Below are 26,148 nucleotides of genomic sequence, written 5' to 3' on the forward strand. Positions count from 1 at the left end.
GACAAAATCACAGACTGGGCAAACAAATGGAACATGTCTTTCAATCCTGATAAATCTCACACTCTTACGATGTCTCTCCGAAAAGACCGACTGGAAAACCCTCCCATCCACTTTCTAAATAATCCTCTCCAAGAAGTTCTGTCACTCAAGCTTTTGGGTCTCACTATTTGCCATGATCTTTCCTGGGAAAACCACATTTCAAATCTGGCCTCCAAAGCCAGTCGCCGACTGGGCATCCTCCGTCGTGCGAAGTCCTTCCTTGGCACACCTGAGCTCCTCACCACATACAAGGCTTTCATCCGCAGCTCTATGGAATACTGCTCTCCCCTCTGGTCTGGTGCTCCTGCCTCACACCTAGCCCGTCTTCACGCTGTTGAAACCAAAGCGTTCAGAATCATGGGAATCTCCCGCGATGAAGCTAACTCCAAGGGCCTCTCACTCACTCACCGTAGGCAGGTTGGTGGTCTTTCCGTCTTCTACCGACTCCTCTCTGGCCTTGCCCCCCCAGCCCTCTCTGGGCTCTGTCCCCCAAATATTTCTACAGGTCGCACAAAATCTGCCTGCAACCCTCTTATGGTTAAACTACCAAAATCAAGACTTTCTGCTCACCTTCACTCCTTCAATCCTCTTTTCTCCTGCCTCTGGAACAAACTCCCTCACTCTCTTCAATCCCACTCCACCCTCCAGATCTTTAAAACAGCTGTTCACCACCATCTCTTATCCTCCCCCATCCAAATCCTTGATCTTTTCTACCCCCGCTAATTTCGGTCCCCTTGTGTTTTATACCTCTCCCCCCCCCACCCCTGCCCCTCCCCTTCCCACGCCTCCTGCCCCCAAGCCCTCTCCCTCCCACACTTCTCCCTGCTCTCAAATGTTGTGGTTGTGTGCTTCCCCTTCTCTCCCCATCTTGTCTTCCGCTCCCTCTTTTTGTATATTTTGTTTGTCTGGTTGATTTGTTTGTGAAATAAATGTTAGCTCTTTCACGAGCCTCGATTCAGTATACAAAAAAAAAAATAAATAAAATCCCCTCCCCTCCCCCCCGTTCCCCTCCCCTCCCCTCCCCGCCCGGCAATGCCGGGTAGTTCTGCTAGTATTTAATATATATATATCATACAATCACGTGAAAAAGTAAGTACACCCCATGTAAAGTTTTGACTTCTTCAACATATTTCAACATACAGCTATTTGATCTTCATTTCAACAATATTGATAGATAAAGGTGATATGATATAAAAAATATCATGAAACATTTACATTTTGTAGTCCATTGTAAAGATTTTACATTGCAAAGATATTTAAAAAGATCTCCAAACAATTTGAAATCAATCATTCGACTGTCCAGAAGATCATCTACAAGTGGAGAAGATTCCAAACAACTGCCAACTTGTTCAGGCCAGGCCGCCCCCGCAAGTTAAGCCTGAGAGCAGACCACAAGATGCTGAAAGAAGTCTCTAATAACCCCAGAATGTCATCATGGGTCCTACAGGTAGCTCTTGCCACTGTTGATGTCAAAGTGCACGAGTCTACCATTAGAAAGAGGCTGCACAAATTAGATCTACATGGGAGGTGTGCCAGGAGGAAACCTTTGCTGTCCAGAAAGAACATCAGGGCAAGACTAAAGTTTGCCAATGAACACGAAGGCAAAGACCAGCACTTCTGGAACGATGTGCTCTGGACAGATGAGTCAAAGGTAGAGCTATTTGGCCACAGTACCAGAAGACATGTTTGGCAAAAACCAAAGACTGCATTTGACCACAAGAACCTGATACCAACTGTAAAGCATGGTGGTGGAAATATTATGGTTTGGGGCAGCTCACCATCATGGAATCCACTATGAATTCTTTATTGTACCAGAGGGTGCTTGAGGATAATGTGAGGCCATCTGTCGGAAAGTTGAAGCTCAACCGAAGGTGGACCTTGCAACATGACAATGACCCTAAACATACCAGTAAATCCACCAAGGAATGGCTGAAAAGAAAGAAATGGAGGGTTCTGGAATGGCCAAGTCAAAGCCCGGATCTAAATCCCATCGAGATGTTGTGGGGGGATTTGAAACGAGCTGTGCATGCAAGAAACCCCTCAAACATCGCACAGCTGAAATAATTCTGCATGGAGGAGTGGGCAAAAATTTCTCCCAGTCGATGTCAGAGACTGGGAGACAGTTATAAGAAACGCCTACTTGAGGTTGTTTCTGCCAAATGGGGCAATACCACCTTTTAGAGCCAAGGGTGTACTTACTTTTTCCACATGCGAAATTTGCATTTATGTTTATTTAAATTACTAGGGCATGCCCGTACGTGGGTGCCCGTTCCTTGCCAAAAAAAAAAAAAAACGCTACCCGTACGCTCTACCCCGCCCGTACGCCCGTAAACAAAAAAAACAATGCTCTTCGCTTCCGCCCTTCGCTCTGACTGAATTGGGAGAAATAATGCGCATAAGAAATCGAGAAATTATTATTTTCTCCGGAAGAAATCGAATTACGAACCGTAATGGCGCACGCGCTCGGCTCGGCTCGCTCTCACATCGGCCACGCCTACGCAACAAAGCGTTCTGTGATTGGCTGCTGGAAGTGAAGTCTTCACTGTCCGGAAGGTCGCAAATCGCAGTTACGATGAATCGCAAATTAGTTTTAATTAGTTTTAAAACATAGTTTAACGGCAACATAGTTTTCCAACGTGAAATAAATGAATACGCTCTCAAATGTGCCGTCCGAGGCAGAGTCTGTTCGCCACGTTCGGCACACGTGATAGCTCGCTGCTCTCTGATTGGTTGAATCGTTTTTTGGACATAGCTCGGTAACTACTTCTCCGATTAATATGAAACCTTGAAAAGGCACATCCTCGGGTCCCCAGCAATATACCTGGCAAGTTTCAAGTATATCGGACCGGTAGTTGTCGAGAAACAGCGGTCACAGACAAACATACATACATACATACATACATACATACAAACATACACACAGAGATTACTGGAATTATTTAAATTATACTAGGGCATGCCCGTACTATATATATATATCTAAAATTATATCCCCCCCCCTCTATTTACATGAAATGGTTTGGTCCAAAGCGAACGGCTTGCGAGTACGGTGACAATCCCCCCCCTCTATTTACATGAAATGGTTTGGTCCAAAGCGAACGGCTTGCGAGTACGGTGACAATCCCCCCCCCTCTATTTACATGAAATGGTTTGGTCCAAAGCGAACGGCTTGCGAGTACGGTGACAATCCCCCCCCTCTATTTACATGAAATGGTTTGGTCCAAAGCGAACGGCTTGCGGAGTTTGGTAAAGAAATCGCCATAGCGTGCCCAAACGCGCAGGAAAGCGAAAGAATCGCAAATTAGTTTTTATTAGTTTTAAAACTTAGTTTAACGCCAACATAGCGCCAACATAGTTGTGAAATAAATGAATACGCGCTCAAATGTGCCGTCCGAGGCAGAGTCTGTTCGCCACGTTCGGCACACGTGATAGCTCGCTGCTCTCTGATTGGTTGAATCGTTTTTTGGACATAGCTCGGTAACTACTTGTCCGATTAATTTCAAACCTTGAAAAGGCACATCCTCGGGTCCCCAGCAATATACCTGGCAAGTTGCAAGTATATCGGACCCGTTGTTGTCGAGAAACAGCGGTCACAGACAAACAAACAAACACACACACAGACACACAGACACACAGACACACACACACACACACACACACACACACACAGAGATTACTGGAATTATAGATAGATAATGGACTACAAAATGTAAATGTTTCATGATATTTGTTATATTGTATCACCTTTATTGTCCCCCGTCGCACCGCGGAGCGAAAGGGGGACTATGGTTTTCGCCTCCGTCCGTGTGTGCGTCCGTCTGTCCGTGTGTGCGTGCGTGCGTACGTGCGTGCATAAGCGAAGGACCGAATTCTAATTTGGTGTGTGGGTGCAACCCACGTCAAAATCCTAGATGGCCGCCGCCATGTATGTCTGACACCATGTATGTCTGAACCTTGTGAGCGGAATATCTTGAAAAATAAGCGAAGTACCAACTTCTAATCTGGTGTGTGGGTGTATCTAGGCATAAGGAAGAACGCTATTGAAAATTGGGTCGCCACTTCAAAATCCAAGATGGCCGCCGCCATGTATGTCTGACACCATATGTCTGAACCTTGTGAGCGGAATATCTTGAAAAATAAGCGAAGTACCAACTTCTAATCTGGTGTGTGGGTGTATCTAGGCATAAGGAAGAACGCTATTTAAAATTGGGTCGCCACGTCAAAATCCAAGATGGCCGCCACCATATATATGTCTGAACCTTGTGAGCGAAATATCTTGAAAAATAAACGAACTACTAACTTCTAATCTGGTGTGTGGGTGTATCTACGCATAAGGAAGAACGCTATTGAAAATTGGGTCGCCACGTCAAAATCCAAGATGGCCGCCTTGCGTTTTCCACTTTGTCAACTCACATCACTTCACCAACGGGGGACCTAGGCATAACGCTTGTTATCTTTGCTTTTTGTCTCATGCAAGTTCACTTTTTCCTATTGCATGCTCACAATCATGTATTTGTTTAAAATGAACCTTGGCCCTCACCCTGCTGCTGTGGCCTCAGACTGTTGGCAGGAATATGGCATGTCTTTCATCCATCTATCTAACCTCGTATGCTCGTCTGGGTGAGTCTAAATGTGTTGAGGTGTAATCATTCATAGGCATCTTTGAATTTCGATTTGTTATGAGATTGTGGGTAAATATGATCAGGAAGAAACCGTGACAAATGTTTTTTAAAAAGTTTGGGTACCAAGCCTGATATTGTGATTCCCAATAATCGTGTAGAGAAATAAATATCAAAATTGAAGGAATTGCACTCTTGTCCGAACTAGAACTCTGGCACCGAGTCTAACCCTAACAACTCTTCACAATAATGAAGGTATTGGAGGAGAAGAGGAGCAAGGGAATTATAGGAATAAAATATACCTCTATTGCATGCAAATCTGCAATCCTTGAAAGTGTTGTTGCATTAGATATTAGAAAAAACTTTGCTCCACGTGTTTTATCTAACTTAACAAGAGTAATTAGAACGGCACTCGGTAGAGCACATACATCCGCCAGGCTGAATCGTTTGTTTTGTATCCCACTGATAGGCCGGATCTGGATTTAGACCTGAACCAAAATCAAATCTGCTTGTTATTGTCACCTATCCCAACTCATCCACCAAGTTTAGTCATAACTCGTCCATAACTTTTTTAAATATCATGTTATATGTCGCTTTTCACCCGATCTCTCAATGATGAAGAATCACTTAAAAATTAAATAACTCCCGTATCCGAATCCAAATTCAGATCTTCACCAAAATCGAATCGATTAGTCCTTGTCACACACACAACCTCTCCACCAAGTTTCGTCCAAATCCGTCCACAACCTTTTGAGATATCTTGTTCACAAACAAACAGACAGACAGCGGTGAAAACATAACATCCATCAACCTTTGGTGGCATAGGTAATCAAGACTTAACAAGAGTAATCAAGACCTGTTCACCTTCTGGTATAGTAAATAGTACGCCCACTATTAATAAGGGCTAAGAATATCAAAACAAAATATTTTTGCTATATGAAACAATCAAAAACATTTTTGTTTTGGAAACAGAAATAATATATTCCCTTATTGATAACTATCAGGGATACCTGGTGTTGCCCGGTGAGTGCTGGTCTAAGCATGCTGGCATTTTGAAGGTATTTTTGCTATTTTTTTTGTCAGGGCCAAAAGCACTCCCCTACACCCACTAAGGAATGGGGTCAGGGCTACCAAGGCTTAAGCATTCCATGTATGGAGCAAATTTTAAAAAATCAATTTTAAAAATATTCAAAAACTTTTTTTGCCTAAAACATTCAAATCAACAAACATTTTCTGACATTCACTGATGAACCTCTGAAAGCTTGATGAAGATCCGTTTGCCCATCTCTGAGAAAAATAGTGACAGATACAGAAAAGCATCTCTCTTTATTTAGTACTAGGGCATGCCCGTACTATATATATATCTAAAAGTATATCCCCCCCCTCTATTTACATGCAATGGTTTGGTCCAAAGCGAACGGCTTGCGAGTACGGTGACAATCCCCCCCCTCTATTTACATGAAATGGTTTGGTCCAAAGCGAACGGCTTGCGAGTACGGTGACAATCCCCCCCCCTCTATTTACATGAAATGGTTTGGTCCAAAGCGAACGGCTTGCGAGTACGGTGACAATCCCCCCCCCCCCCCCCTCTATTTACATGAAATGGTTTGGTCCAAAGCTAACGGCTTGCGGAGTTTGGTAAAGAAATCGCCATCGCGTGCACAAATGCGCAGGAAAGCGAATGAATCGCAAATTAGTTTTAATTAGTTTTAAAACATAGTTTAACGCCCGAGCGAGTTTAACGCAATCGCAAATCGCATCGCAAAGCGAAAGAATCGCAAATTAGTTTTAATTAGTTTTAAAACATAGTTTAACGCCAACATAGCGCCAACATAGTTTGCCGACGGGAAATAAATGAATACGCTCTCAAATGTGCCGTCCGAGGCAGAGTCTGTTCGCCACGTTCGGCACACGTGATAGCTCGCTGCTCTCTGATTGGTTGAATCGTTTTTTGGACATAGCTCGGTAACTACTTCTCCGATTAATATGAAACCTTGAAAAGGCACATCCTCGGGTCCCCAGCAATATACCTGGCAAGTTTAAAGTATATCGGACCCGTGGTTGTCGAGAAACAGCGGTCACAGACAAACATACAAACATACAAACATACACACAGAGATTACTGGAATTATAGATAGATAGATGAACTACTTCAAGTAACAATTCGTTATGTTATCACTTGCTTCCGACTCTCCCAAATACCAAGCTTTCAAATAGAAAATACAAATAAAAATTTGGCACTGTCAAATTTTTAAATGCATACACAAAAGGTTTTCTTTCGTTCGAGCATTATAATATTATTACCTCTCTAGTGAATGCATATTTGACTGTGATTCGATCATCAATTCTGTCTGCTGGTTGATTCATTACCGTGATGTGTTTGTGTTACGGAGATGATTTCCTTACACATTAGAGCCAGAATTTTGGGAGGGTGCCCACACACAATGATCTACTCTTTTTGAGCTGCAGCATGAGATCTCTCCAAAAGTGAGAAATAAGGGAATTCTTGATGTAGAAACAAGGAAATTCTAGGCACATATGTTGGTAGACTTTTGTTAACAGTAACATGTGCAGAATAATATCAGCTTCACATTTAAAGTCTAAAAACCTATGCGAGCAAAATAGAAATGTCCCTTTTGCATATTTTTATCTTTTCCTCTTAGATGTATCTCTGAGATGTTGGATTTATGAAATTGCTGCAGGCCAATGCATTGGATTATAAGCATCTTGTGGCATTCATATTAAGTTTATGGCAGAAATGTCTAACTACACTAGTCAATGGAAAAATGCCTTTGGTTATTGGCATCACGAGATAGCTACTACAAAGAGATTCTGCTGCACAGCATAAGTTTTTAGTTTTGGGAAAACAAAAACTTGCTTTGATGGATCTTATTTGTAGGATAGCTTGTTTGCAGGAAGACTTCCAAACGAGGCCAGCCAGAGAAGCACGATATTCTCCCGCCTGCCCTCTGCAGCTGCGGATCTTTTGTCTTTCAGGCGAGACGGGTAGGGAAGCCTGGGGAGCTCTACCACTACAGATGGACTTTTCTCCCGAGGCGGAACCGAGCGGCCATGTGCTGATGCCGTTACCACAGCGCAAGGCACGCGACTGTGAAGTGTGCGGGAAGAACCGTGCCATACCCGGTGGCCGCAAACGCTCTCGCCACTGGTGCCCGGGGTGCGGCGTGGGTGTCCACGAGCATTGCTATCATCGCCTTGTACATTTCCGCCGCATCAATCGCCGAGGGAGAAAAAACTCAAAAACGTACATCTACCACTGACAATCATGTTGCCAACAACAGAATCTTCTATTCGCATTCTCTTCGTGTTGCTATCGTTTACAGAAGGAAGGAGCAATAATTGAGTTCATTCCTCCAAACTGAGCTTTGTCTCATCTGCTAATCAAGTCTGATTTTATATGATGATATTCAAAGGAGATCTCTACTAATCAATTTTCACAATGCTCTACATGGATGTTGTAGCCCTGAGCACCAGCAAATATTAAATTTTGTGGTTGTTTTTAGGCTTTTTGTGATTGCAACCGTTTTTTTTTTGTCTGCATGTGGCCATGCTCTTTTTCTGGTGTTGGCGATTATACGCTTGTACAATGCACAATGCAGTCTTTTTGTTGTCCATCCTTGCCCTGCCTGGGATAAAGGAAGCGAGTCCATTTTGAAAAATGTATCATTGCAGAGGGTGCTTTGCGACACAGCAAATCTTGCTTCGAGCTGCCACCTTTCCATTAACATGAAAAAATGGTCGCCAAACAGAGGTGGTGATAAACATTTCATCGGAATCTTGAATTGAATTAATCTTGTGTATTTAATATTGCTGAAAAATGAAGCTAGTTATACAATCAAATGATGGCTCAAAGCAGTTTCTCTTGTATTTCTGCTTTTAGTTCAACATTCTGGGTACTTGAATGACATTTCTCAGCTATCTTTAAATGTTTGCACTTTTTAATTAAGAAATATGATTTTTATTTTATGATAATTATATTGTTCATCGAGATTTTTTCTTTGGGTGGAGCTGTAGATTACGCTTTGCGCTTTGGCGCCTGGGTGTTTCAATAAAAGCACATTAAATTAGATGAGGTTTGTTTTGTTTTCCTCTTGATCCATGCAAAGCAACCTGAATTCTGATTTGCTTAATGTGTGCTCAGCAATATATCGTACCACCTACTTAAATCTGCACACAAAGGCACAATCAAATAATATCTCACAGCTTCAATTTAAATCATATAAAAATTAATCTTAAATTCTACTTGTGATTTTTTTTTGTCTCTTCCAGCCATGAAGCTACACACCTTCCCTGCAGGTGAGTAAACTTCACCCTGCTTGGGAAATAGATCAGATAGATTGTGACGGATTGCAATGTAAATTGCAATTTCCTTTTTGCATTTGGTGTCTGTGATTTTAAGACATGCTATTGAAAGCTACCTGTATAAACTTGGTGAAATATTGCGGCACTTTATTTTTGTTTTTACAAATCTGTTTTGAATTATGTTCTGGCAGTTTTACTCTGTGCTATCACAAATCGAGTGTAGTCTCTCAATGGATTGAGTAAATAAAATATTAATGTTTTTGCTCCGTTTGCACTTTACAGACGTATCTGTTTCATTTGCAGGTGGTGAAAAAGTATTTGTTAGAATTGGGAAAAAAGGTGACAGTGCACAGCTATTGGAAAAGCGGAGTCGTCAGCAACTGCGTGGCCAACTGACGCTTCAAGCTAAAAAGCAACGCAGGAAGAAAAGTAAAGGGATACGAATCAGGCAATGGAAGGATGAGGACATGCAAAATGCGATGGAAGATTTCAAGACTGGACAGTTCGGCATTAGACATTTATCACGGGCCTGGAATATCCCTAGATCAACCTTGCAGAAGAGATTAAAAGGGCTCCTTACACACATGTCTGAAGCCTCTATTCTGCAGGACGATTGTGAAATGGAACTTCCTGAAACGGATATTGCGGAGGGCAGTTGAGTCTCTTGCAAACGTTTTGTAGTACTCGTAATAACAGCAGTTGTCCAAATCGTGTCAAGAATGTTTGTCGAGAAATGTATAGACATTAACGTTTGCTGATGTCTTTTTTGTTGCACCTGTCAAAGCAGTTTTTTTAAAATTCGATGTAATTGATTATCCTGTGGTTAAAGCAACCTTTTAGTTTGAAGCCATGCTTGAGGTCAAAAATATCTAATTTAATACCTTTGTACATTAACAGTAGCTGCTCTTGTGTAATTGATGCTCTTTTGGGAGATTGGTTCCATTTTGTGCAAATTGGATAATTAAATGTGCGTTTGGAAACATCTCTAGATGTCATTAACCATTATTGTTTCTTCATTGCACTGTCATTACATCACTTCAAGTTCATAAAGTTAAACGGGAATCGGAAAAGAAAGTGTATAATACAAATGTTATATATTTTTAATAGTAATAGCATTCAAGCACAGAACCCTTTTTTTCTTATCTGAATTCTTCTTCTAATTCTTATCACCGCTATGTTCTCTGTGTGCTTGCTATATGCTCTGTCTCATGAACCATTTCGGATAATCTCCCTATTTTACCCCTTTTTCCTGACCTTCCCAAAACACGAGTGCTTCTCCGTTAGTGAGTTTCCCCTTCATGAATTGCCTCTATCACACTGAATTTATTGATTGAAGGGTTGCGGATTGCAGTCAATGCATTCAAATAGTCGCGGGTTGGCGAAATATCTTCCACATTTATTCACCTGATTAAAATGGGCTGTCAACACAATAACCCCCTCAAATCCTCCATCATTATCACCATGAACTCATCTTCATCGTCACCATCATCGACATCAAACCATCGCATTATTGGATCAAGTTTATCATCATTATTATTAAAGGTAAGTTGCATGATCTTATTCACTCAAGAAAATCAACTATTTATGTTCTTAATACAGGAAAATAACACTTTATGTTATGTTCTTAATAACACCTGTATTCATGAAAATGAATAGCACAAAAACAATGCAACATCTTAATTAAGGTACAGTTTGGCAAAAACGGGTGACAAATTCTAATGTTGAAGTTGAACCCCTTAAATTTGCACATCACAGATTTCTGGTTCACTGGGATTTTCATGAACGTAACCCCCACGAACGGCAAAGACCTCTTGTAATTATTTCACTTCATCTTTTTTTTTCTATTTTGTTTGCTTGATTAAACTCCCTATCCACAAATTGAGTAACATTTATTTTTTCTCTTCCACTTAAGTCAGCCTCCCTGTCCCATTATCATAGTTTTGCAAACTCATAGGTATTTATTATTGAAACAAGGTCCACATGTATACTGTGTGCTGTTATAAGAACAGCATCTTTTGTACATCTCCAATGGTTGCAGTGCTCCTACTTCTTTGGCCCTCCCAATGCAACAGACATCAGCATGGTGATTGTTGATACAGTATTTGGTTTTGGATATAATAATACAGTTTTGCATGCATGGTTTTTGCTAAATGTAACTTTCAATACAACAGCCAAGTTGTTACTGCCATCATTATTTTTTAACATAATATTAATACTGCTGGTTGATTGCTGGCACCACATATAAAAAATACAGTTTCCTTTACTACACCTTTGCCTTCGCCATTCAGCTAATACACGAGGTCCTTTGTTTTATATTTATTCGTCTCTCCCCGAAGGGGATGCAAGAATATTGTACTGCCCCTGTCTGTCTGTGTCCCCACGTGTATATATTTTCGCTTTAAAATGCTTTTCTCTACAACCGCTTGTCCAATCGATGCTAAACTTTTAACATAGGAGGGACACCCCATGGAGAATATTTTATTGCTAACTCTGACATTATAAGTCACATGGTATGGCAGCCATATCGGATTAAAGGAAAAATAATTGGACATCATTTTCTCCGAAACTGCTCAACGACAATGACGTCATTGGTGAAGTGGTATTCCAACCACCATTGGTTGAATTTAAATCTTTATCCAAAAAATATATAACTTCATTTATCGGATCTATGACTCAATGTGAGTGAGAAATTAAATTTATGACATTCATAACGCATGCCTTGAAATGTGACATAATAGGGTGCATGGCTGATGCAGGTATACATGCCATCATAGCAATGGGCCATAATAGTGGCGTGTTCAGTTAACGATGGTATTTTTGGTCAGAATTAACGAGCAAGGCGAGACTATATGCTCCGAGTGCCGTTATAGTTCATTTTTGCAATATACCTGCATGCTTTTAATCCCAAACTGAAATGTTTGAAAATACTTTTTTTATTCTTCAGTTTGGTATTCTTGTTTTTCAGAATGAAACTTTGGCTACCTAAAATAAATGTACCTGTTCCCTCACGAATGACAGTACTTGAAATGTGGTTTGTGATTTGTCACTGGCATTGATGTTCATCCAACTTTATTTATGACATTGCTTACAAATGTCATTTTAATGTCTCTGATGTACAGTTTAGTTGGAAGTGATGTTGCTTCTAAGACTCCTTTTGTGTTTTTGATGAATGTGTGAATAAATATTGTGCACATTTTTATTTTTGTGACCTTGATGATGTTTTAAAATATATGCTGGAATAGTAACTAAAGCTGTACTTTAAACAAAACAATTTTTTCAATGGGCTATAATCTTTTTTCAAAGTATTAATGTACAGTGTTCCACAAATTCCTGATATTTATTACAAGACGGGCTGTTAGGATAACTCGGAGGTAGCATAAAGTGGTGAGAAAAAGTTTGTGAACCTTTTGGAATTTTCTGTATTTCTGCACAAATTTGACCTAAAATGTGATCGTATCTTAATCTAACTCCTAATAATAGATAAAGAGAACCTGGTTAAACAAATAGCACATAAAAAATCTACTTTTCATTTATTTATTGAGCAAAATGATCCAACATTCAATTTCTTTGTCAGAAAAAGTATGTGAATCTTTACATTCAGTAACTGGTGTCACCCCCTTGAGCAGCAATAACTTCAACCAAACACTTGCTGGAACCCTTGATCAGGAACCCTTGATCAGTCCACAACATTCCAATTGGGTTAAGGTCTGGACTTTGACTGGGCCATTCCAAAATGCAAAATATCTTCTGCTTCAGCCATTTTGTTGTAGATTTACTTGTGTGTTTAGGATTGTTGTCTTCCTGCACGACCCACTTTCTGTTAAGCTTCAGCTGACATTCTCCTTCATAATTTGCTGGTGCAATCCAGAATTCTTGGTTCCGTCAATGATGGCAAGTCATCCGGGTCCTGAGGCAGCAAAGCGGCCCCAAATCACGATACTCCCACCACCATGCTTCACGGTTGGGATGAGTTTCTTATGTTGGAATGCAGTGTTTGGTTTTCGCCAAACATGAGGTTTCTCATTTAAGCCAAAAAATTCCAATTTCGACTCATCTGTCCACAGAAAATTCTTCCAATAACCTTCTAGATCATCCAGGTGGTCTTTGGCAAAATGGAGATGGGTGGCAATGTTTTCTTGGAGAGCAGCGGTTTCCTCCTTGCTATCCTCTCATGCACACCATTCTTGTTACGGTAAGTGTTTTCCTGATGGTGGACTCATGAACACTGGCATTAGCCAATACACGAGAGGCCTGCAGATCCTTAGACGTTACCCTGGGTTCTTCGTGACCTGGATTATTGTACGCCTTGCTCTTGGAGTGATTTTCGTTGGACGACCGCTCCTGACTATGCCTGACAATGGCCACAAAGAACAGTGGTCCATTTGTACAATATCTGCCTGACAGTGGATTGGTGGAGCCCAACATCTTTAGAGATGGTTTTGTAACCCTTTCCAGACCGATTAGCATCAACAACTCTTTTTCTGATGTCCTCAGAAATCTCTTTTGATTGGGACATGACACGCTTTGACAAACCCGTGTGGTGAAGACCAGACTTTGATGGTGACGAGCAAAGTTTTGTTTTTCAAATAGGGCAGGTCCACCCAAACTTACTCTTGATTTTCATCTCGTTGATTGAAACACCTGACTGCAATTACCCCCTTAATTGAGCTGATTAACTTAGAAATTCACATACTTTTGCCGACAAAGAAATTGAATGTTGGATCATTTTGCTCAATAAATAAATGAAAAATAGATTTTTTTGGTGTGCTATTTGTTTAATCAGGTTCTCTTTATCTATTATTAGGATATAGATGAAGATACGATCACATGTTAGATCAAACTTATGCAGATTCTAAAGGGTTCACAAACTTTTTCTCACCACTGTACTCGTATGTAATTAGTCCCCTACCGGTGTACACCGGAGGGGACTATAGGTTTGCACTCCTTCTGTCAGTCTGTCTGTCCGTCACACAAAGAACTGTTTTCTGGACTTTTTTTCTAAACTCTTAATGCTAATGATTTCAAACTTGGTACATGGTTTCCTCATGATAAGTTACAGATCAAGTTCGAACTTCACGACGTTTCGATCATTTTTGACAAAGCTATGGCACTTTGAACTTTGGTAATTTCCACAACAGTTTTCTGGACGACAGACTGCCGGTAGGGGACATGTATTGCAGCGCAATACTCAGAATGCTTGTTGTACTCTAAATTCAATGCTGACCGGACTGTAATCTCGGCCTAGTGTTTCGCATGCAGGGCGTTGCATCAGGAGTTCTTACCTTTGGAGGGATGTAAAGTCATTGTCCAATATGATATTCCATTGATGGGTATTAAATATCTCGTTTCCTTTTGAAAAGAATAGGCATTGTTTTTTCATTATTATTACCCTGTCCCAATTTCCTGCTCTGACTACTGCTGGAAAGAGCAATGGCAAAAAACCCCGTATATTTTCTGCCTTGTGTCATTGAGCATAGCTGATGCTCTGAAAATAATCTGGCTGTGAACGGGAACGTAAGAAACTAATATGCCAAATTCGTGGGTATAGGACACCTGCATATGACCCACTCGTGATATTGCATCTGCACCACATTGAGGGGCTTCCAAGATAACACTCGTGCGAACCATTTTCATGTTATAATCGAGCTATTTAAAGTACTTTGATGTCTTTTTCTTGTCTCCAACAGTGGTTTTTCAGGGAAAAAAAGACTGTGGAATCGCAGGTAATGAAAGAACGATGGAGCTGGATGATTGCGCAACCGATGCACCAAGAATTAGCTCCACGGGTGGCACATTTGACATCCAGACAGATTTCATCTCAAACAGGTGCTTGCTTGTGCAAGACAAAATGAGATGCCCGAACCAATTGCTACGCTACCGTTGCAATGACTGCAGCCGAGAATTCAAATGTAGTCAGTCACTCCGCCGTCACTCGCGCATTCACACAGGGTGGAAGCCATATCACTGTGAGGTCTGCGGCAAGACATTTTCTGATTCGAGCAACCTGGCACGCCACAGAAGTCTACATACAGGAGAGAAGCCTTTTTGCTGCCCATACTGTGGTGTCTCTTTCCGGCTCAAACACTACCTCACTTACCACCTAAAAGGGGTCCACAATCAGACGTCGATACAAGCAGACCCAAATAGTTGAAGATGGACTGCGGTATTCTTATGTTGCTTTGGCTGCTTATGTTTTGACGTTTTTTCAGCCATAATACTTGAGCATTTAAAGATGAAATGCAAAACCACATATTTTGCAATGTTCAATAATTTGTTGTCATTTGATTTTCAAAATGTGAATTTTGTCTTTTAAAGTTGCTTTAAAAGGTTTTGTGCTGGTCCTTTGGTCAGCTGGTCAAAATTAAAAGGTTTCAATTTTGAGTCTCTTCAGTTGTAAAGCAGGTTTTAAGTGTTAGCCGATGTAAACTAGTCGGAAAATACCAATTCATCCGTCCTGCAACAGGCCAGCTTGTTCTCTAGCATTTGGGAACATCATATTCGCCTGCTGTCTACCCAATAATTTAACATTTTAAATAATGTTCAGTCTGTGACCCTGTACCAGAACCCTGGCACCGAGTCAACATTCACTTTCCGCACAATATATATATATATATATATATATATATATATATATATATATATATATATATATATATATATATATATATATATATATATATATATATACGGTCACGTGAAAAAGTAAGTACACCCCATGTAAAATTTTGACATTTTCAACATACAGCTATTTGATCTTCATTTCAACAATATTGATAAAGGTGATATAATATAACAAATATCATGAAACATTTACATTTTGTAGTCCATTATATAATTTAAATAAACATAAATGCAAATTTTGCATGTGGAAAAAGTAAGTACACCCCTACATTTATCACTACTTCAAATACATAAAATTAGAATCAGGTGCACCAGCTCAGGTGCAAATGATTAGAACATCGTTTAGTCTAGTAGGAAGACTAGGTCCCCCTGCACCCCCCGGAGATATACTTCTAATCAGTGTTTCTAGATTGGAAAAAATGTGTAGAAAATGACTAGCTATGGCCCCAAGCTGAAAAAATGTCCCACATACCATTTTTATGCAAATTACTGCTGCCATTATCAAAAAAAGACTAGGTCCCCCTGCACCCCCCGGAGATATACTTCTAATCAGTGTTTCTAGATTGGAAAAAATGTGTAGAAAATGACTAGCTATGGCCCCAAGCTGAAAAAATGTCCCACATACCATTTTTATGCAAATTACTGCTGCCATTATCAAAAAAACGATTTTTGACATATCTCAGCCAATATTGCAGATAATTGAAAAATGAAGGTGTCTAGACCCATGTTTTGAAGGGCATAGATCATGATAGAACTATTCATAACATGATTACATGTGTCTATGGTATACTAGTATGCTAATTAGTGCTTTATTTACAAAATAATCACAGTTTTACGAAATAATAGACTCATATTAAGGTCCGTCTACACAGACGTTAACACAAAGTTTTATTTTTCTAAATATTACAACTGTCAAAATAGTCCTAGCACTCAATGTGACCACTCTTCTCTTGCTTGTTTTAGATAAACATCATTAGCATTAGTGATTCTACACTGAGTCAGTCATCATCATTTTCATCGAAATCGTCAGAGTCAAACTCTTCTTCTCCTTCCTCTTCCTCCTCCTCTTCGTGCTCTCCTGTGTTCAGAAGATCCACCAGTGAGGTTGGTAGGATGGGACCACTGGACCACATTGGTTTCAACAGTCCTTCATCAGTCCTTATCCATCCTTGCTCCTCATAAGGTTTTGGCTTTTCGATGATAGGTTGATCGGCTCTTTTGTACAATGCTACGCGGTGGTTCACACGCTGGATGTGCGGCTTCAGGGCAGACTGGCATGGAGGAAGGCGAGCCAGATCAACCTTGGACTTGGATGTGAGGGTCTTGTCCTCTCCCACCATTTTTCGTAGCAGCTTGGCACGGACAATGTCCACTGATGACTCGCGACTCTGGCCGTACATCACACAGGTGAATTTTTCTAACTGCCTCTCCACCTCAGGGTTGGCATCCCAGTTGTCACCCAGTTCACCGAATGCCCTGTGAAACCTGGGATTCTTCTCCAGCTTTTTCAAGGGCCCGACTTTTCCCTTCCCTTTGAAGGCACTGGTGCAGTCTTCTCCGCTGAACACATAGTACCCCAGGAGAGTGGCACAGTAGTCCTCTCCCAGGGATTCTGCCAGCTCAGAGACGTTGACAAGTTGGCGATGCTTCCCTGACCCTGTATCCAGGTACACCGTCAGCTTGATGTTGTGGGCATGGTGGAGCAGGATCAGGAGGATGTCTGTGTCCGGTGTTCTGACTACAGCGTTCTTGTATCCGATGGTAGCAGCATGATGGAGGTACAGAACCACCCTGGTATCAGTCTCTTCCTGGTTGCTGTAGATCGTGGGGAGTTCACGTACCTCGACCTGAAACACAAAAAGGCACCGCATTTCAATCACCAGTCACTGCCAGTTTCAGTATATCTCCGGGGGGTGCAGGGGGACCTAGTCTTTTTTTGATAATGGCAGCAGTAATTTGCATAAAAATGGTATGTGGGACATTTTTTCAGCTTGGGGCCATAGCTAGTCATTTTATACACATTTTTTCCAATCTAGAAACACTGATTAGAAGTATATCTCCGGGGGGTGCAGGGGGACCTAGTCTTTTTTTGATAATGGCAGCAGTAATTTGCATAAAAATGGTATGTGGGACATTTTTTCAGCTTGGGGCCATAGCTAGTCATTTTCTACACATTTTTTCCAATCTAGAAACACTGATTAGAAGTATATCTCCGGGGGGTGCAGGGGGACCTAGTCTTCCTACTAGACTAGTTAGAGAGGATCTTGGAGGAACCTGTCTTATTCAAACCTCAGACATTTAGTTTGGTTTGCTCTTTGTTGTTGAAGTGTGTGGCGTCACCATTCCAAGATCAAAAGAGCTCTCTGAGGCCTTCAGAAAGAAGGTTATCGATGCCTAAGAGTCTGGGAAGGGATTTAAAAAGATCTCCAAACAATTTGAAATCAATCATTCGACTCCGGAAGATCATCTACAAGTGGAGAAGATTCCAAACAACTGCCAACTCGTTCAGGCCAGGCCGCCCCAGCAAGTTCAGCCCGAGAGCAGACCGCAAGATGCTGAAAGAAGTCTCTAAGAACCCCAGAATGTCATCACGGGACCGACAGGTAGCTCTTGCCACTGTTGATGTTAAAGTGCACGAGTGTACCATTAGAAAGAGGCTGCACAAATTTGATCGACATGGGAGGTGTGCCAGGAGGAAACCTTTGCTGTCCAGAAAGAACATCAGGGCAAGACTAAAGTTTGTCAATGAACACCTCGGCAAAGACCAGCACTTCTGGAACAATGTGCTCTGGACAGATGAGTCAAAGGTGGAGCTATTTTGCAAACAGTACCAGAAGACATGTTTGGCAAAAACCAAAGACAGCATTTGACCACAAGAACCTGATACCAACTGTAAAGCATGGTGGTGGAAATATTATGGTTTGGGGCAGCTTTGCTGCATCAGGGCCTGGGCAGCTCACCATCATAGAATCCACGATGAATTCTTCATTGTACCAGAGTGTGCTTGAGGATAATGTGAGGCCATCTGTCGGAAAGTTGAAGCTCAACCGAAGGTGGACCTTGCAACATGACAATGACCCTCAACATACCAGTAAATCCACCAAGGAATGGCTGAAAAGAAAGAAATGGAGGGTTCTGGAATGGCCAAGTCAAAGCCCGGTTCTAAATCCCATCGAGATGTTGTGCGGGGATTTGAAACGAACTGTGCATGCAAGAAACCGCTCAAACATCGCACAGCTGAAAGAATTCTGCATGGAGGAGTGGGCAGAAATTTCTCCCAGTCGATGTCAGAGACTGGTAGACAGTTATAAGAAACGAATACTTGAGGTTGTTTCTGCCAAAGGGGGCAATACCACCTATTAGAGCCAAGGGTGTACTTACCTTTTCCACATGCGAAATTTGCATTTATGTTTATTGAAATTATACAATGGACTACAAAATGTAAATGTTTCATGATATTTGTTATGTTATATCGCCTTTATCTGTCAATATTGTTGAAATGAAGATCAAATAGCTGTATGTTGAAAAAGTCAAAACTTTACATGGGGTGTACTTACTTTTTCACATGACTGTATATATGTACAATAAATACACAGAGCCTATAGACCGATCCGACGGAGGGTTCAATGAACGGGCGCCCTCTATAGACGCCCGCTTCATTTGGCTTGCTCTCCAGCGTTCAGATTACATGCAGTTACCAGTCTCAGTTCACTTTGCCGAAAGAATATCGATACAAAATATATTTGTTTGTTGGATTCATCGGAGAAGATGGAATCGTGGACGATACGACCGGTCCACCGAGCTATACGACCGGTGAGGAGCCGGTGTGGTGGCCCACGCAGAGGTGGACTCGGAGGGAAGAATCCATGCGGGGCGGCAGTGATACACCCGCCATGACCTGGCCGTATGGAAGAGTCGATTAAGCGATAAGGAGCCGGTGAGGCAGCCCGCGCGAAGGGACGGAGGCCCAGTCGGGTCTGCCAGACGAGTCGCGACCCTAGTGATCAAGGAACTTGGGGCTCGGCAGCAGCCACTCAGGGCCTAGCCGTAGTTGCCAGAGGTGGCCGGCCCGGGCAGAGGTGGACTCTGAGGGAAGAATCCATGTGGGGCGGCTGTGGTACGGCTGCCAAGACCTGGCCGTATGGAGGAGTCGATGAAGGGATGGGCACCTAGTCAGGTCGGTCAGAGGAGTCGTTATCGTAGTGGTCGAGAAACTCGGGGCTAAGGCGGAAGTGGGCTCGGCATGGCGTAGCATAGGGTATGCGGTTGCTAACAAAATAGGTTTGGTGCAGGTGGAAGTGGAAACCGGGTACCCCCAGGTGCCAGGCGCCTTTGGCGTCATCATTCCCATCATCTTATCGCCGAAAACGGGGTTTGTATCGTGTGCCTTCAGGTGCCAGGTGTCCACGACCACTCCACACGTATAGAAAAACACATGAGAACGATTATCACGGACACTTTTCATGTACGATCGCGATGATAGTTGTGCTGGCGCAGCCAGCTGGAGTTAAAGTTTGGATCGGGACGCCTCCCAATAATGGCGGACGCAAGAGCGCCGCCTATCGGCGAAGGGGGCACGATCGTCCTTATCAGATCGGTCTATAAAAAGTCCACCCCTTTCAAAATTTTCACCTTTTGTTGCCTTATTGCCTGGAATTAAAATGCATTAAATCAGACTTTTTCCACCCTCATTTACACATTGTAACCCACAACTTCAAAGTGAAAAACAAATTCCACAAATTTCAGAAAATTAATTCAAAATACAAAACTAGAATATCTTGTTTGGATAAGTGTCCACTCTCCCTTATAATAGCAATTGTAAATTATCTCGGATGTAACTAATCACCTTCAAAATCACACACCAAGTTAATTGGCCTCCACCTGTGTTAAATTGTAGTGATTCTGATTATTCCAGATTAAAATCAGCTGTTCCAATAGGTTGTCTCTCCTGGGTAGTGCATTTCACAGCAAAGACAGCCACGAGCACCAAGGAGCTTTCAAAAGACCTACAGGACAAAGTTGTGGAAAGGCACAGTTTAGTGCATGGGTATAAAAATATTTCAAAGGCTTTTAATATCTCTGAGCACAGTCAAGACAATCATTAAGAAGTGGGTGTATGGTACCACCAAGACCCTGCCTAGATCAGGTGGTCCCTCCAAACTGGATGAGCAAGCAAGGAGGACACTGATCAGAGAGGCCACCAAGAGGCCAATGGCAACTTGAAAGAGCTACAGGCCTTTTTGGCAAAGACTGGTCACTGTGTGCATGTGACAACAATATCCCAAGTACTCCACAAGTCTGGCCTGTAGAGTTGCAAGAAGGAAGCCATTACTCAACAAAGCCCACCTTGAGACCCGTTTGAGGTATGCAAAAAACCACTCTGGAGATTCTGCTGCAACAACAAAAGGCATTTTAAGGCCATTTTCCCTGCTAGTGTGGGGCTTAGCGTTGCGGGCCCCATGACAATCTTCTCCATTTTGCCCTAGTTTCTGCATCTCCCCTTTTTTTTTTTTTTTTTTTGTATACAAGATCGAGGCTCGTGAAAGAGTTAACATTAATCACACAGAAAGACAAACCGACACATAAAACATATAACATGGGGAGCGGTAGACAAGATGGGGCAAGAGGGGGAGGAACACAAACACAACATCTGAGAGCACGGACATCGAGAGATCTGTGGGACGGAGAGGGCTTTGGGGGGGGGGGGGGGGTGGGAGAAGTATAAAACATGGACACTGCCAGGACTTCCAGGAAAGAAGTTGGAATTTCAAACAAGGTGGATCTGGGGTGAATTAGTGGGGGTAGAAAAGATCAAGGTTTTGGATGGGGAAAGATAAGAGATGGTGGTGAACATCTGTTTTAAAGACCTGGAGGGAGGAGTGGGATTGAAGGGAGTGTGGGAGTTTGTTCCAGAGGCGGGAGAAAAGAGGAATGAAAGAGTGAAGGTGAGCAGAGAGCCGAGATTTCGGCAGTTTAACCATCAGAGGGTTGCTGGCAGATCTTGTGCGACCTGTAGGAATATTTGGGGGACAATGCACAGAGAGCTGGGGGAGCAAGGCCGGAGAGGAGTCGGTAGAAGACAGAAAGACCACCTACCTGTCTGCGGTGAGTGAATGAAAGGCCCTCGGAGATAGCTTCATCACGGGAGATTCCAATGATTCTGAAAGCTTTGGTTTCAACAGCGTGAAGCCGAGCTCGGTGTGAGGCAGGAGCACCTGTCCATAGGGGAGAACAGTATTCCATTGAGCTGCGGATGAGAGCCTTGTATGTGGTGAGGAGCTCAGGTGTGCCGAGGAAGGACTTTGCACGACGGAGGATGCCCAGTCAGCGACTGGCTTTGGAGGCCGGCTTGGAAATGTGGTTTTCCCAAGAAAGATCATGGCAGATAGTGAGACCCAAAAGCTTGAGCGACAGAACTTCTTGGAGAGGATTGTTGAGAAAGTAGATGGGAGGGTTGTCCAGTCGATCTTTTCGGAGAGACATAGTAAGAGTTTCTGGCCCTGAATGGGTTTCTCTCATCTCCTCTTCCTGTTCAGGCTGGAGTTCCACAAGGCAGTGTTCTAGGCCCTGTCCTTTTTCTGGTCTTCATCAATGATCTCTCTGACTCTCTTGAAAATCCTCTGTATCTCTTTGCTGATGACTCTACTCTCTGTCGCTCCATTCTTCATCCCTCAGATCGGCAGTCTGCTGCCTCCTCACTCTCTGCAGACCTGGACAAAATCACAGACTGGGCAAACAAGTGGAACATGTCTTTCAATCCTGACAAATCTCACACTCTTACGATGTCTCTCCGAAAAGACCGACTGGACAACCCTCCCATCCACTTTCTGAATAATCCTCTCCAAGAAGTTCTGTCACTCAAGCTTTTGGGTCTCACTATCTGCCATGATCTTTCCTGGGAAAACCACATTTCAAATCTGGCCTCCAAAGCCAGTCGCCGACTGGGCATCCTCCGTCGTGCGAAGTCCTTCCTTGGCACACCTGAGCTCCTCACCACATACAAGGCTTTCATCCGCAGCTCAATGGAATACTGCTCTCCCCTCTGGGCTGGTGCTCCTGCCTCACACCTAGCTCGTCTTCACGCTGTTGAAACCAAAGCATTCAGAATCATTGGAATCTCCCGCGATGAAGCTAACTCCAAGGGCCTCTCACTCACTCACCGCAGGCAGGTTGGTGGTCTTTCCATCTTCTACCGACTCCTCTCTGGCCTTGCCCCCCCAGCTCTCTCTGGGCTCTGTCCCGCAAATATTCCTACAGGTCGCACAAGATCTGCCTGCAACCCTCTTATGGTCAAACTGCCAAAATCAAGACTCTCTGCTCACCTTCACTCCTTCATTCCTCTTTTCTCCCGCCTCTGGAACAAACTCCCTCACTCTCTTCAATCCCACTCCACCCTCCAGGTCTTTAAAACAGCTGTTCACCACCATCTCTTATCTTCCCCCATCCAAAACCTTGATCTTTTCTACCCCCGCTAATTTCACCCCAATTCCACTTTTTTGAAATACCAACTTCTGTCCTGGAAGTCATTGGTGTCCTTGTGTTTTATACTTCTCCCTCCACCCCCCCCCCCCCCTTCCCATGCCTCCTCCCCCCAAGCCCTCTCCCTTCCACACATCTCCCTGCTCTCAAATGTTGTGTTTGTGTGCTTCACCTTCTCTCCCCATCTTGTTTTCCGCTCCCGCTTTTTATATATTTTGTTTGTCTGGTTGATTTGTTTGTGAAGTAAATGTTAGCTCTTTCACGAGCCTCGATTCAGTATACAAAAAAAAAGAAAAAAGTGTGAGATTTGTCAGGATTGAAAGACATGTTCCACTTGTTTGACCAGTCTGTGATTTTGTCCAGGTCTTCAGAGAGTGAGGAGGCTGCAGACTGCCGATCTGAGGGAAGAGGAATGGAGCGGCAGAGAGTGGAGTCATCAGCAAAGAGATAGAGAGGATTTTCCAGAGAGTCGGAGAGATCATTGATAAAGACCAGAAAAAGCACAGGGCCCAGCACACTGCCTTGGGGAACTCCAGCCTGAACAGGAAGGAGAGATGAGAGAAATCCATTCAGGGCCACACGTTGACTACAACCAGAGAGGAAGTCCACAAGCCATGCATGGAGATTTCCATGGATACCATAGGAGGAGAGTTTGGTGAGCAGAGCTGGGTGCCAGACCGTATCGAAGGCACGTGATATGTCAAGGGAGACGGCTCTGATTTCCTGTTTGGCATTGAGGACCTCCATCCATTGTTGAGACAGCAGAAGCAGCATGTCCAGAGTAGAATGACCTGGTCTGAATCCAAATTGATGATCGGAGATCAAGCCATTGGAGAAGATGAAGGATTTGATATCCGAAGCAATGATGGATTCCATGACTTTGCTGATAATTGGGAGCAGCTGATTGGTCTGTAGTTGCAAGGATCTGTTTTTGCACCTTTTTTGTGTAAAGTGGTAATTTTTGCTGATTTCCAGGATGCTGTCAGATGACCTTGAGCAAAAACGGGGGTGAAAAGAACAGAGAGAGGGTGAGATAGAGCGGCAGAGCAGGATTTTAGGACCCGTGGGCTGATGCCGTCTGGTCCAGTTGCAGAATCAGAGTTGAGGTTTGACAAAAACTCCTCCACCTTGTCAGGAGAGAAGGACACAGAGTCCAGGAGCAGTTGGGTTCGACTGGGTAAGGTGGGAACAGAGATAGATGGGTTTGGGACACAAGATTTTGAGGCAAACACAGAGTTGAGGCATTCGGCTTTGTCACGTGCAGTGTCAACTGTGTAGCCATTCGAGGTAAGGGAGGGGATGGGGGGGGAACAAACACCAGAAACGGATTTGACCAGACGGCACCAGTATTTGGAGGAAGGAGACAGGTTTGAGAGTTCATTCTTGAGTGTGGAGAGATAGTGCTTCCTGGCAGTCCTGAGGGTAGACACACACTTGTTCCGAGCTTGGTGGAAGGAACTGAGATTGCCTTCAGTTGGATTAGCCTTCCAAGAGGCAAAGGCAAGTTGTTTCAGGGCAACTGCCTCACCACAAGATTCAGTGTACCATGGACGGGAGGAAGGGTAAGACAACTGAAGACGAGATGGGATAAATCTGTGCATGAGAGAGAGCAGTTTGCTTTGGAAGAATTCCCAGGAAGAATTGATGTCAGAGGCAGTGGAGATGGGAGACCAGTCCAGATGATTGATGGCTGCTTGAAGACCGTGCCAGTCGGCCTGAGTGAAATGCCAGACTCGGCGACGCTGAGGAGGCTCTATGAGAATGGCCAGAGAGATGTCCACTTTAACAAGCACATGATCAGAAGAACCGATTGGGGCAGAACAAGAGCAGCAGACATTCGCAGGGAAGTTTGTCATAACCAAGTCTAGAAGAGAAGATACACCATTGGCTGAGATCCGGGTCGGGAAATTGAGAGATTGTGTCAATCCCAGTGAGTCGCAGAAGTCCTTTGCTGCGGTGCCATGGCTGGCGAGAGATGAACCCACACCCAACCAGCTGGCATGATGACAGTTGAAGTCGCCACATATGAGGAAGATAGAGTTGGGATGAGTGGATAGAAGTTGGTCCATGTTGTCAGACAGTGAAATGTAAATGGAGTCATCACTGTTTGGAGGACCGTACAGAACACATATGAACAAAAGGTGGGAGCGGAGAGGAAGCCATAGCCAGAGGTCTCCCTACCTCCCCCTCCTGGGGGTGAGGTGGAGAGAGGGCAGTGCAAGGAGAGTGAGGAAGAGAGTTTTTGATAAAGATAGCCACCCCACCACCAGGATGAGGCTCAGATCTATCATACCAGAGGAGGGAGTAACCAGGAAGAGATATTAAGGAATCAGAGACATCTTGAAGGAGGAAAGTTTCTGTTAAGCAGATCAAGACTGGATTGTCAGAAGCAACCTGTATGGAGAGATCAGTCAGGTTTGAGCGAAGGCCCTGGATGTTTGAGGTCCATACCGTTAATGAAGAGAGAGGGGGAGCATCGGGTACAGGACAGGGGAGGGGAGAGGTCGGGTAAGATGAAGGATGAGAGGGGGAGGTAGGGAGAGCAGTTGATAGTGTGTCAGAGATTACAGAAGAGTTACAAGAAAGGGAAGGATGAGGAGAACGAAAGGTTTGATGGTGAAGGCATGAGGCACAGTGAGGGGTTGTTTGAGGGGGGGGCAGAGGAAAGTAGAAGGTTGGGGGAGGTGGAGGTATGAGATAGAAGGGAGACGAAGTGGGGGAGGAGGAAGCTTTGAGGAGGAGGAGGGGGGAGTGAGAATTGGAGAGGAATGGCATGGGAGGAGATTTGAATGGGAGGGGTTGGGTGGGAGTTTTGAAGGAGAGGAGTGAGGGAGGAGTTTAGGAGGGGAGGGGCAAGGGGGGAGTTTAGGAGTGTAGGGGCAAGGGGGGAGTTTAGGAGTGGAGGGGCAAGGGGGGGGTTTAGGAGTGTAGGGGCAAGGGGGGGGGATTTGGAGGGGAGGGGCAAGGGGGGAGTTCAGGAGGGGATGGGGAAGGGGGGAGTTTAGGAGTGGAGGGGCAAGGGGGGAGTTTAGGAGGGGAGGGGCAGGAGGGGAGTTTAGAAAGTGGA

At 43.5% G+C, this 26,148-nt stretch overlaps 1 protein-coding gene across 12 annotated transcripts in view; it reads left to right on the forward strand.

Moving 5' to 3' along the window:
- Positions 1-15,367, forward strand: part of LOC137434760 (uncharacterized) — a 36,038-nt gene extending 20,671 nt beyond the window's left edge. For 3 of the 12 annotated variants that reach the window (XM_078784615.1, XM_078784609.1, XM_078784602.1), the window contains exons 5-7: positions 8,317-8,430; positions 8,949-8,975; positions 9,285-12,180. In XM_078784615.1, coding sequence (XP_078640741.1) covers positions 8,317-8,430; positions 8,949-8,975; positions 9,285-9,640 — 497 coding nt within the window. In that variant the 3' untranslated portion in view covers positions 9,641-12,180. Of the gene's footprint in view, positions 1-7,655; positions 8,747-8,948; positions 8,976-9,284; positions 12,181-14,668 lie in introns of those variants that run through there. The other 9 variants (XM_078784629.1, XM_078784632.1, XM_068127891.2 and 6 more) reach the window with 5 other exon arrangements.
- The last annotated feature ends 10,781 nt before the right edge of the window (positions 15,368-26,148 follow it).

The sequence above is a fragment of the Myxine glutinosa genome, chromosome 1 (assembly GCF_964187855.1).
Source record: "Myxine glutinosa chromosome 1, kmMyxGlut1.1, whole genome shotgun sequence".
Lineage (NCBI taxonomy): Eukaryota > Metazoa > Chordata > Myxini > Myxiniformes > Myxinidae > Myxine > Myxine glutinosa.